This window comes from Tenrec ecaudatus, chromosome 8 (assembly GCF_050624435.1).
Source record: "Tenrec ecaudatus isolate mTenEca1 chromosome 8, mTenEca1.hap1, whole genome shotgun sequence".
NCBI lineage: Eukaryota > Metazoa > Chordata > Mammalia > Afrosoricida > Tenrecidae > Tenrec > Tenrec ecaudatus.
In genome coordinates this window covers 36,119,932-36,133,854 of record NC_134537.1, presented here as the reverse complement: position 1 = coordinate 36,133,854, position 13,923 = coordinate 36,119,932, and the positions used below count along the sequence as shown (strand labels likewise).

General features: G+C 43.2%; 1 protein-coding gene across 1 annotated transcript in view; it reads left to right on the top strand.

The window, feature by feature from the left end:
• The window catches only part of ATP13A5 (ATPase 13A5), a 114,979-nt gene extending 103,810 nt beyond the window's left edge, over positions 1 to 11,169 (top strand). The window contains exons 28-30 of the mRNA XM_075555886.1: positions 5,552 to 5,640; positions 8,791 to 8,871; positions 10,778 to 11,169. Coding sequence (XP_075412001.1) covers positions 5,552 to 5,640; positions 8,791 to 8,871; positions 10,778 to 11,038 — 431 coding nt within the window. The 3' untranslated portion in view covers positions 11,039 to 11,169. The remainder of the gene's footprint in view (positions 1 to 5,551; positions 5,641 to 8,790; positions 8,872 to 10,777) is intronic.
• The last annotated feature ends 2,754 nt before the right edge of the window (positions 11,170 to 13,923 follow it).

Sequence of the window (13,923 nt, the reverse complement as noted above, 5' to 3'; positions counted from 1 at the left end):
TGTTTTATCCTACTATTACTTTTTTCTGATCAGTATACAAATATAATTTTGACTTCTGTTTTGCCTCAATAGATTTTGTTTTAATTTGTAAATTGGAAGATGTTTTTCACTTAAACGTAGTTAATAATTCCAAGTTTTACTATCATATTCAGAGGACCTCTTCTGTAAAATTTCTGCTTTGGGTCACTTATGGCAAATGTATGCATTACATAATATAAATTTTAATCTTTGCTTTTCTAAATAAATCATAAATACTAGAAAAAGTAAGTCTTCCCATTCCTGAGGTAGAAGTATACACTTACTGTAGTAAACCAGTCTCGGTAGTTATATTATTCCAATTAACTTTGTCTTGACCTACTTTTTATTTTTTATTTCAACATTTTATTAGGAGATATGGCATATAAAATTACAATCCATATTTTCATTAGATTAAGCATAGTCGTTTAATTGCTGCCATCATCATTTTCTTTCTTTCTTTCTTTTTAATTAAATACTTTTATTGATGGCTGTTACACCTCTTATCACAATCCATACAAATCATCCATTGTGTCATTTTCAAAGCACTTTCTTTCTATTTGAGTCCTTGATATCAGCTCCTCATTTTCTGCCCCTCCCTCCCCCTCCCACCCTCCTTTATGAACCCTTGATAAGTTATAGATTATTATTTTCATATCTTACATTGTCCTCTGTCACCCTTCACCCACATTTCTATTGTTAGTCCCCCTGGGAGGGGATTATGTTGATCCAATGATCCTGTGATTGAGTCCCCCTTTCTCCCCACACCTCCCACTTATCCTCCTGATATCTCTATTCTCATTGTTGACCCTTAGGGGTGTATCTATCCTGTATGCCCTGTGTTTCGGGCTCTTATCTGTAGCAGTGCGTATGTTCTGGTCTACTCTGATTTGTAAGGTAGCATTGAGGTCATGATAGTGGGGGGAAGGAAACATCAAGGAACTAGAGGAAAGTTGTGTGTTTCATCAGTGCTCTACTGCACCCGGACTGGTCCATCTCTTCCTTATGACCTTCTATGACAGAATGTCCAATTGTCTACAGATGGGCTTTGGATCTCCGTTCCATGCCCCCTCCCAACCCCCAATTCACACTGGGTATGATTTCCTTCTGGGTCTTAGATGCCTGATACTTGGTCCCATCGACAACTTATGATCACACAGGCTGGTGTGCTTCTTCCATGTGGGCTTTGTTGCTTCTCTGTTAGATGGCTGCTTGTTTATCTTCAAGCCTTTAAGACCCGAGATACTATATCTTTTGCTAGCTGAGCAGCATCAGCTTTCTTCACCACATTTGCTTCTGCACCCATTTTATCTTTGGAGATCATGTCGGGAAGATGGGCATCGCAGTAACAAAGTGTTCTTGTGTTGAGGGAGTACTTGAGTTGAAGCCCAATGTCCATCTGCAACCTTAATTCTTCACATAGAGATATAAGTATGTAGATCCATTCCTCTCTCATTATATATAAATGTATTTACATGTTTACATGCCTGTATTTAGACCTCTATACGTGTCCTTTGCCTCCTGGTTCTTTCCTCTATTTCCTTTTACTTTCCTCTTGTCGCCCATCATGTTGGGCCTTCATTCAGGTTTAGTAATTCCTCGCTGCTACATTGCCCTTGAGTAAGCCCCACTAGGCATCCTATACCCTTCTCTCCATTGATTTTAGTTCACTTGTTCCATTGTCCCTGGGTTGGTGGCCCAACCCTTCCTTTTTCCCACCACCCCTTCTCACTTATTCCCTGGGAACCGTAGGTACTGTTGTTTTCCTCTCTGAATTGTTCATCCTGCCTATATTATCTAGCGAGGCATGCAGAGACATTAATAAGCGCAAAATCCAGGCAAAGCCAAACAAAACAACAAAAGAAGACAAAACCAACAAAACAATAACAAAAAACAAAAATAAAACAACAACCACAAAAAAGAAAGCCAATGAAAAAAGAGGCAAAGCCTATAAATAGTTCCAGGTCTGTTTGTTGACCTTTAGGACTGTTTTCCAGTGGAGTCTGATGGGGTGCCACACACTGCCTCTAAAGTCTGCTTTTTGGTATTCTCTGGGGATTTCATCGCTTTGCTCCCCTTGCTGCTCTGTTGCATGACCTTGGTGTTTCACCCCAGTGTGTTGGGGTCAGATCGGGCACAATTCCCGCACTGTGTCTCCAGTGTTGTCCCCCGTAGCACTATGGTTCAGTGAGGGAAGGCGTGTCTCATGGTGGGGCCCACCCTTTGGTCCTCTCTGTGCATTGTCTGCTCTGAGCAATATCATCCTAGGGGCTTGGTGAGCCATGATGTGTTCCCCCTCTCTCCATCCCTCTTCGCTTCTCCTATGTGCTCTAATCAGACATGTCCCTCTCCCTAAGCTGTAGCTTCAGTGCTGTCCTCTGAAGCGCATTCTTCTGGGGGTGGGGGGAGGTCCACATAGTTGGGATTGGAACCTACCCCACAGATCTCTCGATTGGTTCCCTGGTACATGTTGGTATGTTGTATTCACATCTTGGCACACTGGGCTGAAGTCTGTTGACCTCCTTTTTTGTACAGTTGGTCTATTATAGTTTTTAAGAGCATACTAAGATCAACCTCTAATTTTATATTTCCTATAAAATTCTTGCATATTTAATATTTTTAAAACTTTTGATGAAATATTTAATGATGCCTTTCTTTGGCTTTACTCACAACAAATTGAGATGTTTCATGTTTTAAGGTTAATTCCTTTTTTATATTATTGTAAATATATTTCATAAGGGGGATCTATGCCCTTGGCTAGTACTCTAATTTTAAGGTCAGGCGCTGAGTCCTTTTATGTAAATAAAGCTATTGTAGTTGTATAATAATAATGCTTGTGTCTAAACTCAAACTCCTATGTGCAATACTCCAAATAATTTTAAATGAAAAAAGGTTTATAACAAACATCCCAAGTGCAATCATATAATGATCACACACTCTCAAGGTCACAAGTCAACAGTCCTGAAACTACTCTGAAAACATATAAGCAATTTTATTTAATATAACAAGAAGGCTTTTGCGCCCCCCCCCCCCCCACCACTCCAACAGAAACTCAACTTGACGTTGACCAGACACAGAGAAAGTATGGATTTAAAGAAACAGATAGGTGAATATGCACTAGGTCTTTCCTTATCTGAAAATAAGCTGTAATGACCCTCACAGGACTTGTCTTCCCAACTGACCTGTGTCAACAAAGCCCTATTTGTTCCCCTTTGGTCATCAAAGGCATTTAACCGAGGAGGGCGATATGCACTTTAATTTTTCATTTTGCTTCTCAATCAAAGCAGAACTTAATGGACCATTTTGTTTTGTTACCCTTTGCTCACCTGTGCGTGGTCCTGCCCTGCTTTTCAGATCATTCATCTGTAGGCAGATGTTGGCACAACACTGAACCCAGTTGGCAGTGAGCATGCGGCCGTGGTAAAGATGGCGCACCCCCTGATCTCCAGCCCATAGATCCCTTGAATCCAAAGCAAACAAAGGAAATGGGACTCTGCGTAAGGTCTTCTTAGCATAGAGCTATCTCACATCGTGCTAATTTGATAGCTGCATTGTCTACTTTTCTGCTCTCTGCTTCTGCATCTCTTCTAGTCCCTAGAAAGACCAGGGAACACCTGCTGCCTGGAACCAGTTGCCGTGGAGTCAGTCTCGACTTATGGTGGCCCCAGGTGTGTCAAAGCAGCACTGTGTGCTGCAGGGTTTTCAATGCCTGGCTTTCCAGCAGTGGGCCTCCCTTTAATCTGAGGTGCCTGTGGGTAGGCTCAAACTTCAAATCTCGGGGTGAGCAGTTGGATCTGCTAATCATTTTCACTATTCAGGAATGCCTTGCAATCTCTAGTTGTATGCATAAAGTGATATGTGAATGAATATGAGGGTAGGTCGAGGGTGAACATAAAACTTCTGGCTTCAAAGGCAAACCTGCTGTAGAGGGGCAATTGCCTGACATCTATACTGGTGTTGATAAAACGGACTTGAGATGGAAATTGTCAAGGATTTCATCTTGCTTGGATTCACAACAATGCGTATAGAAGCGCAGTCAAGAAGTCAAAAGTCAAGAAGTCAAAAGATACATTACACTGAGCAAAAATCTTCTATTCCAGATCTCTCTTAAAGTGTCGAAGAGCAAGGACATCACTTTGAGGACCAAGGTGGGACTGGCCCCAAGCAACGGTCTTTTCAATGGTCTTACATGCATAGGAAAGCTAGCAATGGCTTAAGGAAGACCACAGAAGAATCAGTGCATTTGAGTTCTGGTTCTGGGGAAGAATACCGAAATTACCATGGACTTCCAGGAGAACAAACACCTCTATCTCAGAAGTTTAGTCAGAATGCTCCTTAGAAACTAGTCTTGTCTCATGCACTTTGGACTTGTTATCCAGAAAGATCAGTCCCGGGAAAAGAATATCATGCTTGGAAAAAATAAAAGGGCAGCCACACAGAGAAAGACCTGACGGAGATGGACTGATGCAGTGGCTACAACAATATCTATTGGTGACACTGATTAACCACTGCTCCCTTGTTTCAAGCTCATAGTGACCACGTGTGCTACAATCCCATCGGGAAGCAGTCCCAAGGCACCATCTACAAATACTCTGCTAAAAGCTCTGAAGTAATACATTTGGGGCATATGGACAGAGACTTGGGGACCGTGCACCCTGGGAAATGTAGTCCCCATAAGTAAAGCCTTTTGAACAGGATGGAAATAAAGAACCCAGCAGAAGAGCAGGCTATGCACTCATCTGTTCCTCTAATGCAGTGTCCCCCAAACCAGAGACAAAGCAAGTTTCAGGTGGGCGTAATGTAACTGATGTGCACATTACAAATAATGCATAAAGGGGGGATTAAGAAGGTCTTAAGAGGAAGTATCACTAGAGTTCAGGTGTTGGAAGTATGAACAATCGGACCTTCCCCAAGAGAGGAGAATATCTCCACAGGGTATCCTGTGGACAGAAGCACAGAAACTGGTGTCCTGTGGACAGAAGCAAGTTGGGTCTCTCTGGGAGGCGGCTGTTGTGGTTCCTCTTTCTATTACACATCAGGTGGAACAGTCAGGGATCAGTTTTAGAAACTGGGACCCGATGGTGGAAGGTCATGAATGATCAGTGGCAGTCATAGACGGTGTTCCAGAGACGCAGCAGAATGAGGCGATACCAGGAGGGATGCGCGTTCCCCTCCTGGTCCCTCACATGTGTAGGACAGTAGACAAACAAGGATAGTGCACATGCCTTTCTGGTGACTTAGATGGACTTCTCCTGGCACTGTATCTTTGCCATCCCCTCCCCACCCCCCATGAGTTGAATGGAGGTCATTATAATGGATTTTGTTGACAACATCCTCTGCCCAGCTTTCCAAGGCAAGAGTTTAAGATGCCACCTCTCTGTTGTAAGCTTTGGGGCCTGTTATACAATATGCAGGGAAACATTAAAACGTCTGGAGATGCCTCTGGTATTTGTCCAACAGAGATATTTCGGTAATGTGTGCCAAATTGTCCGAAATACTTTGTAGTCGCTTAAAGTGATATTTGGCATTTCCACAGATATCTTCTCATGTCTACTTATATCAGCCTTGGGCCTGACGATTTTCCTTTCCTTCTCTGATTTTCAAGCTATCTACCGTGCAATGGAGGTAAGTGGTATCGATTTGTCCATCTGGAGGGGCTGGCATACACCATGAGATCATATTTGAGTTGTAGTTTATAAGTCATTTATTACTGTATTCTCTCTGACCACTACAGCTAGTCGGTCTATTCCCATTTGCTGCTGCGGTGAACTCTGGAATCAATTCCAAACCTTTATGACGGAGTAGAACGACTCGCTAGGGTTCCCTAGGCTGCCGTCGTCCTGGGCAGAGCCGAATGTTCTCCTGTTGAGCCACAGGTTGGATTGCAGCCTTCTCGCACCCGACAGCACACGAGCCCTGCGTTCATACCAGACACATTGCGTTTGGATTCTTTATTCCGCTACGTTGTACTAGTCCGATCAGATCAATGCACTGTCATGTCATTCTCTAAGTTGAACATTTTTAAACATATAGTAGACATTTTTCTTAATGTCGCTGGCAAAAGAGAGGAAAGGCAGATGTTCAGACCATATGTTAGTCAGGTGCCAACCAAAAAAGCAAACTCACTCTCATCAAGTCAGTGCCAACTCATAGCGACCCTATCTGACAGGGTAGAACTGGCCCTGTGGGTTTCTGAGACTGTAACTCTTTATGGGACTAGAAAGCCTCATCTTTCTCCTGAGAGCAGTTGGTAATCTTGAACTATTGACCTTGCAGTTAATTTCAGGGATATAAGCTGATCCAGGGTGTGCCAAGTTATAAGTAAGTCCATCTAGGAATTGAGAATCTATCCTTGGACCCATCATTGCAGGGAAGATGAAAGAAGGATTGAGTCTTGAACTCCAAGCCATTGTTTCCTTACTGAAACAGGCCACAGCAAGGGAGAAAGGGTGAAATGACCTCCCAAGGTCATGGAAGTACTAAAAAGGCACAGGGAGAGAAGGTGTTCCCTTGAAGCTGGGCTGTCTGCCCTGGAGCTTCCTGATCTTGAAGGATAAACCAGCTTTGAAAGGAGGGGGGACAGCAGTGGGTGTCTACAAGTAAGAAGGAGCTAACTGTGTCTCTTTTGTCTTGCAAATGCCAAGGAATGTAAAGGGGGAAGGGGACCAGAAGTAAAAATCAAAAGCAAAGTTTGTTTCCTAGAACAAGTAGCTGATAAAGCTAAAGCAGTGTGTTTTACAGATGAAAATGCAGCATTCAGGAAGGGATGGATTAACAAAGGTATATCCAGCGGAATATGTTGAATTCATGCCTAGAGCAGCAGGAGGTGGCTGAGGACACCTGAGCAGGCTTTTGCACAGAGCATTCAAGACGATGGTGGCAGGGAGTTCATAGGTAGCAGTGGGGAGGCTGTGGAGAGAAAAGGCGTTGGGAAGTGGAAATCAAGCCCATGCATGCATTGATCAAACATCATGGAGCTTCAGTGTGTGCTCCGCACTAAGGGTACTGTCTTAGGGTTCTCTAGGAAAACAATCAGCATGTGAGTGTGTGGGAGTGTCTACAGATACAGAGGGTTTGCTTTTTTCTCCAGTGGATTGGTCCACATGATTGTGAGGGCTGGTAAGTCAAAATCCATACATTATGCAGTAGGAGACGCCTGCAGGCTTGCTTCCTCAGAAGGTAAGAGACAGAACAACACAGAGCAAAATCTGTGAAGATAACGATTTCGTGTCAGCAGGCAGAATCCATTCTATGGAGACTCCCTTTCCACCCGATTGACTCCATGTGGAATGTGCTTATATCATTGCATGATATTCTGGAATAGCAACTGGAAAAATGTTTATCCAGACGTGGGGGACCAAACTCTATGCCTAGAACTTGGCCTAACAAAGTCGACACACATCATTAACCATGACTCTTACTCACAGCATCACCATGAGTTGGAATTCACTGGATGGCAGTTAACACAACATTACAGGGATGAGAAGGCAGTATCATTGCTCCGAAGGAACCCAGACGACAGAAGAAAAGAACATCCTAAGCAATTGACAGGTTCCTCTAAGCCAGTGGTTCTCAGCCTTCCTAATGTCGCGACCCTTTAACACAGCTCCTCATGTTGTGGTGAGCCCCCCAACCATAAAATTATTTTCATTGCTACTTCATAACTGTCATTTTGTTAGTTATGAATCAGGCGATCCCTGTGAAACGGTTGTTTGACTCCCAAAGGGGTCGCGACCCACAGGTTGAGAACCACTGCTCTAGGCCAAGGAATGCGATTGGCAGTACTTAAGGGAGAAAGATCCAGGCTCTCTATTATATTCTGACCCACTACTACATCTAACGCTTCCACCACCCCACAGCAACTCTTCCACCAGTCTGCTATATTTCACAGCTCTGATAAAGGCTATCCTAGTTAGGGGTTGGGGTGGGGAAATGACAAGCAATTATTACTTTGAAATAGCTCACATCAAAATAAGGATGCATTGAAGTTGAGTACTAGAGCATATCTGTAGTTTTAGTCTTCCAGAGAGTTCCATACATAGTCATCCAGTCTACCCAGAAAAGCCAAAAAGGGAGCTACGCTACTACCCTCTTGTTAGTGATACAGCCATGGGGGCATTTCTGCCCTCCTACCTACTAAGTAATGGTAATTCATGCCCAATGTGTAGATTTTGATGTTAAAAGTAGGTGGGTTGAATAGTTGGAACTTCACCAAGCCTTTAGATTTAGGGCTGTGAAGATTTGTTCAGAAAACATCAACCAGTTTCAATCAAAATAAATTTGTTCCTCCGCCCCCCTTATGTTCCAGCCATGTGTCAACTTTAATTAAGAGATAGAGAGAGAAAAGGAGAGAGAGAGAGAGAGAATCCAGGCAGATATTGCTTTCATAGACTTGGAAGTAATATTATTGCATGAATGATTTAATCTTACACCCTCTCTTTTCTGCAAATTAAACTTGAAGAGATATGCAACAGCTCCAAAGTCTCTTCTGCTCACATCCACCATCTGGACACGTTCACTAGATAGCCACTGGCAGGTGGAGGGAGGACAGGCCAAGACGCAGTCAGTTCTCATTTTTGTCCTGACCCTTCCATTTATTAATTGGCTTTGACTCCCCAAGCAGGGCACTGCCCTGCAGCTTTATCATCTGTGAAGTAGAGAAAGTAATGCCCACCCTTCAAGTTCTGAAAAGCCTTTTAAACATTAAATAAGGTAATCAATATGTGTTTAAGAGTAAGGTATCCAAATAATACGATGCTATTTCTTTTTCAACAGTTCCTCCCAACCATCACATCGTGGCGGATTTCCGTTCTCGTAGCAGCCCTTGTTCAATTCTGTGTGGCCTACTTTGTAGAGGTAAACTAATTTCTGCGTGGTCTTATTTTCTGGGGTGGGTGGAAAGAAAGGGTTTTATTCCCCAAATAAGTTAATTCTTTTAGAGCAACCACGTTGGTCTCTAAAATGATAGCTATTAAAGAGTTTATGAAAACACACAGACTTTGTTTCAGCGAGAAGCTGCTTGATAAGTTAAAGTTCCTTGAAGGCTGTGTAGAAATGCTTCTGGTGTTTTGAAAAGAGAAAGCCAAACATAGAAGAGTAATTTGTCTCCACAGGGAGACGTTCTCTTATCCTTCTCTGGCATTTTGCATAACCTGTTAGAGACTAGAGGAGCCCTCGCGGCATACGGTCCCTGCAAGGTCAGCAGTTGGAAACCAGCAGCTGCTCCACAAGAGAAAAGGCGAGGCTTTCTACTCCCATAAAGAGTTACAGTCTCAGAAACCCACAGGGGGTGGGGTGGGGGTGTCGCAGCTCTACTCTGTCCTATACGGTCGCTACGCGAGGACAATGTGTTTGCTTTATTGGAGACTAGACCAGGTGACCCTCCCCCTGGGAAGGCCAGTGAGAGTAAACCTCAGCAGAAGAACCGTCCGAAGACAGGCTTGCCTAAATGAGAGCGAAAGGACACTGGTGCTCATTGGAGTCAACGTCCGCCGCCGGAATTTTATGTTTGCAGTATTTCGCTTGAGCTCAGTGTCACTACGTGATTTTCACGACTCAGTAAAAGGCTCAAGTGCTATTTTTTCTAAGGAAGCGTCTTATATTCAAGTTTTCAAAAATATATATTTTTTAATTCGTAGAATTTTTAGGTATTAGAGCTGAAGTATACAGTCAATTCCTTTTAATTAAAAATTTTTCACTTCAGGAAAAACACTGAGACAAGGATTTCCCACCCCACCCCTGGATTTAGTTAGGATTATTTTATCTGCTTCCTAGTGACCCTCTGGATATAATTAAGCCGCTCCTGGTCCTGCAGCCTCCCCCAGTGGTCCTCACGTTTGAGCCCGTGTCCATTCATCTTGCCAAGGGCCTTCCTCCTTGTGCTTCTTCTATTCTTGCACAAGCACAATGTCCTTTTCCAGCGACCAGTCTCTCCTGGGAACTTGTCTAAAGTACATGAGACAAAAGCTCACCGTCCTGGCCTCTGAGGAGCATTCGCTGGCTGTCCTTCTTTCAAGACTGATTTGTTTAGTCGTTGGCAGCTCAGGGCACTTTTGATATTCTTCACTTGTACCACCATTCTTTAAGCCTTCCTTACTCAATGTCCAACTTTCATACGCCTGGGAGGCAACTGAAAATACCATGACTTGGGTCAAATCCACCTTAGTCCTCAAAGTAACAACATAAAATTACACATTACATATTGTATGATATTTCTTGGGGGCTAATAAAAACAGGATACAAAATGTTACCACTATTCTAAACGAATGTGTAAACTTGTGCATGCATGTGGGCAAAGGATGTGGGAATTCACAAAAGTAGTACAAACACTATTTGATTTCTAGGATTTATCAGCCATTCAGCATTTATTTGGTCCTTTCAATAAGGCAGGTGGCAGTAACAGGACTGAATGGTATTTTCTTGTACTTCTTGTTCTTCTTGGTTTTGGGTACCTTATTGTTACCTTTCAGTCAGGTGGAAAGTCGTTTTTATGTGATTTATTAGCCAGGATCTAGCTAAGAACTCTGTGGAAATGAAATGTTTTCAGAACTCTGAGCACAACCAGTCTTCTGGTCTCGGGGTGGTGCTTGCGAAGCTGCTGGGCTCACTGGGAGTAGCAGGAAGACGTTGTAGCAGAAGCAACAACAAGCACATTTTAGGGGGTGCCCTGGGGAAGCAGGGTGTGGCTTTAACTAAATTGGTGGCCCAGGAGGCAGTAGATGAAGATTTGATCTTTTTGTTTTGTTTCCACCTGAATTTCCAGGATGCCATCCTTCAGAACCGGGAGCTCTGGCTATTGATCAAGAAAGAATTTGGTTTCTATTCTAAAAGCCAATACAGACACTGGCAGAGAAAGCTGGCAGAAGACTCCACGTGGCCTCCCACAAACAGGACAGACTATGCAGGCGAGGGCAAAAATGGTTTCTACGTCAACCTAGCCTATGAGAGCTCTGAGCAGATTCCAAAAGACAAACCGGAGCTCGGAGATCAAACCACAGAACAGCATTTCTTAACCAGACTCTAATCAGAATTGGTGACCTACATGCTTAACAGCATCACCGTTCTCCAGAGAAACAACGACATGAGTGGAGGTGGTGGCCGACCCTCTACCTGAGGACTCAAAGCACAAGCGTGCCTACATTGAGGCTTGAGATACAGGGCATTCAACATATTCATTTTTCTGTATCCTATAACAAGAAAGGGGAAAAATCATTTCATGGATTACTTATTTCATTCATAACATGTCTTATAAACTTTACTGACATCATATACTAATATCCTATTTAAATTGCACAGTTGAAGGCCATGAAATTGGTGGTTTGAATATCAAGAGAAGGCACATGGAGTGAAAGTTTGGTCTTTGAAGGAGTCACTATCTCATGTACAGAAATAAAAGAATTTGGGAGAAAAAAAAGAAACTCCCAATGAACTGTTTACAAGTTTACTTAAATCTGATATTCATTTGGGAAGAATATTTGTTTACATGTCTAAAAGCTCTCCTATGTGCTCCATCCCCAACCGGCCGTTTACTTTGTGATCTTATAGAGAAACAAGAATGACAACAACACTAATGGGAGAAGGCTAGTGTTGTGGATGTGAAGAAGAGTAGAGATTTCTATTCATTGCATATAATCTTGATGGGAACAGAGCTAATACCTCAGCCAACTTCACCAAAGTGGGTCATCTCCAGGAATATTATTTTGGTTCCAATGAGCTAGAAGGTCCAGAGTAAATCAGAGAGATAATGGATTCCACTATGAAAACATTTTTCCTTGGACATCTCCTTGCAGAAGGGCTGCGGGGAGTAGATGAGCCGGTCAGGGTGTAGTATGGCAATACTACAATGAAACATACAACTTTCCTCTAGTTCTTTAATGCTCCTCGCCCCCCCCCCACCTTCATGATCCCAATTCTGCCTTATAAATGCGGCTAGACCAGAGGATGTACACAGGTACAGATAGCAACTGGAAACACAGGGAATCCAGGACAGCTGAACTTCTTAGGACCAGTGGTGAGAGTGGCAATATCGGGAGGGTGGAGGGAAGGTGAGGGAGAAAGGGGGAACCAATCACAAGGATCCACATATAACCTCCTCCCTGGGGGATGGACAACAGAAAAGTGGGTGAAGGGAGATGTTGGACAATGTAAGGCATGACAAAATAATAATAATTTATAAATTATCAAGTGTTTGTGAGGGAGGGGGAATGAGGAGCTGATGCCAGGAGCTCGAGGAGAAAGCAAATGTTTTGAGAACGATGATGGCAAGAAATATACAACTGTGCTTGATATAATGGATGGATGTATGGATTGTGATAAGAGTTGTATGAGCCCCCAATAAAATGATAAAAATAACATTTTTACTCAAAGAAGCATGGTAACTTTATTTCCACGTTGTTACTGGCGCAGGGAAGCCTTAAGTTCCAGACTCTAAAAATTAACCAGAACTCTTCATTGCTCATCTTTTAAAAGCCACCTCAGGGAAACTCAACCCACTCCTACTGAGTGGATTCCGACTCACCGCGAACCTATAGAACAAAGCAGCACTGCCCCACTGGGTTCCTAGACTCTGTATCAGTGGTTCTCAGCCTTCCTAATGCTGCGACCCGTTAACATAGGTCCTCATATTGTGGTGGCCCCCCCAACCATACTGTCGTGGTTACTTCATCACTGTAATTTTGCTACTGCTATGAATCGGGCAACCCCTGTGAAAGGGTTGTTCAACCCCTAAGGGGGTCGCGACCCACAGGTTGAGAACCGCTGCTCTATATCTTTATTGGAACAGACAAGCCTGATCTTTTCCCCGGAGTGGCTGTGGGCTCCATGCAGCAGTCTTGTAGTTAGCAGCCCAGTATGCCAGCAGGGCTCCGAATCCTTTAGGAAGTGACCATGTTCGTATTTATCACATTGCGATTCCCAGGTTAAGCCATCTCAAACTCTACCTCACCTTTTCATTACTTAAATCAACGTACTAGATGTACCTTAAAGACCACAAGAAAGAGTACATTCTTTACAAGTCTATTCTGTTCACTATTGACTATAATCGATCTAAGACTGACCTACCAAGGGAAGCTATTCCTATGAACATTCTAAACGATCATCTAGGACATCTTTGAAATAATAAATCTAACTTTACTAATTTAACAGATCTTAATTGCTAGAAAGAGACATCCTGATTGGTATTGTAGAGGGCCAACAGAACAGTGGGAAACTCTTGATGAGAGGTATTGACACAATAGCTGTCACGCTGGGCCCAATGTGCAGACAGCCGGGATGATGGGGCAGCAATAAGTAATCTGCATTCACTTGTGGGTCAGGTCACCATGAGTTGGAGCCACTTCATGGCAATTAACAATAGATCTTGCAGTCAATTAATCAGGCCCATTCCGTGAGGGCCAATTATGTGTCTAATAAGAACCTTACATTTACAACTCTGAAATCTTTAGGACAAATGTTTTCAATAATCCAGTCAGCAATTTAAGAGTGTACACTTTGTTACACAAGCCAACATAAATGCAAATGTAAAACAAATCTCTGTATTTGCATTTTGTTTGCTTTTTTGTTTGTTTTGCAGGGGGGTGGGGGGGCTGTTCACAGCTCTTTGGAGAGTAATCATTTACAAAGTGTGTCTAAAAATATAAAAAATATATTTTTAACAGTGCTGGGACATCGTTGTGTTGTCAGACAGACTTGCTTGAAAAAGAGCCCACCTGCCCCACAAGGGCTTCAACAGCAGCCTGAAAGAGGGGCTCCTGCTGGGAACCCTTGTTCCTCTTTAGGACAAGGAAGGAAAAGGCATGGGAAGCTGTAATGAGACCCTTTCTCTGTGCTTTCGTCACTCCCACCTGGGAGCTTTGGGGATGTTGGGCACCTGGGGGTCACACTTGTAGCTGCCTCCCCAGCAATAGCACC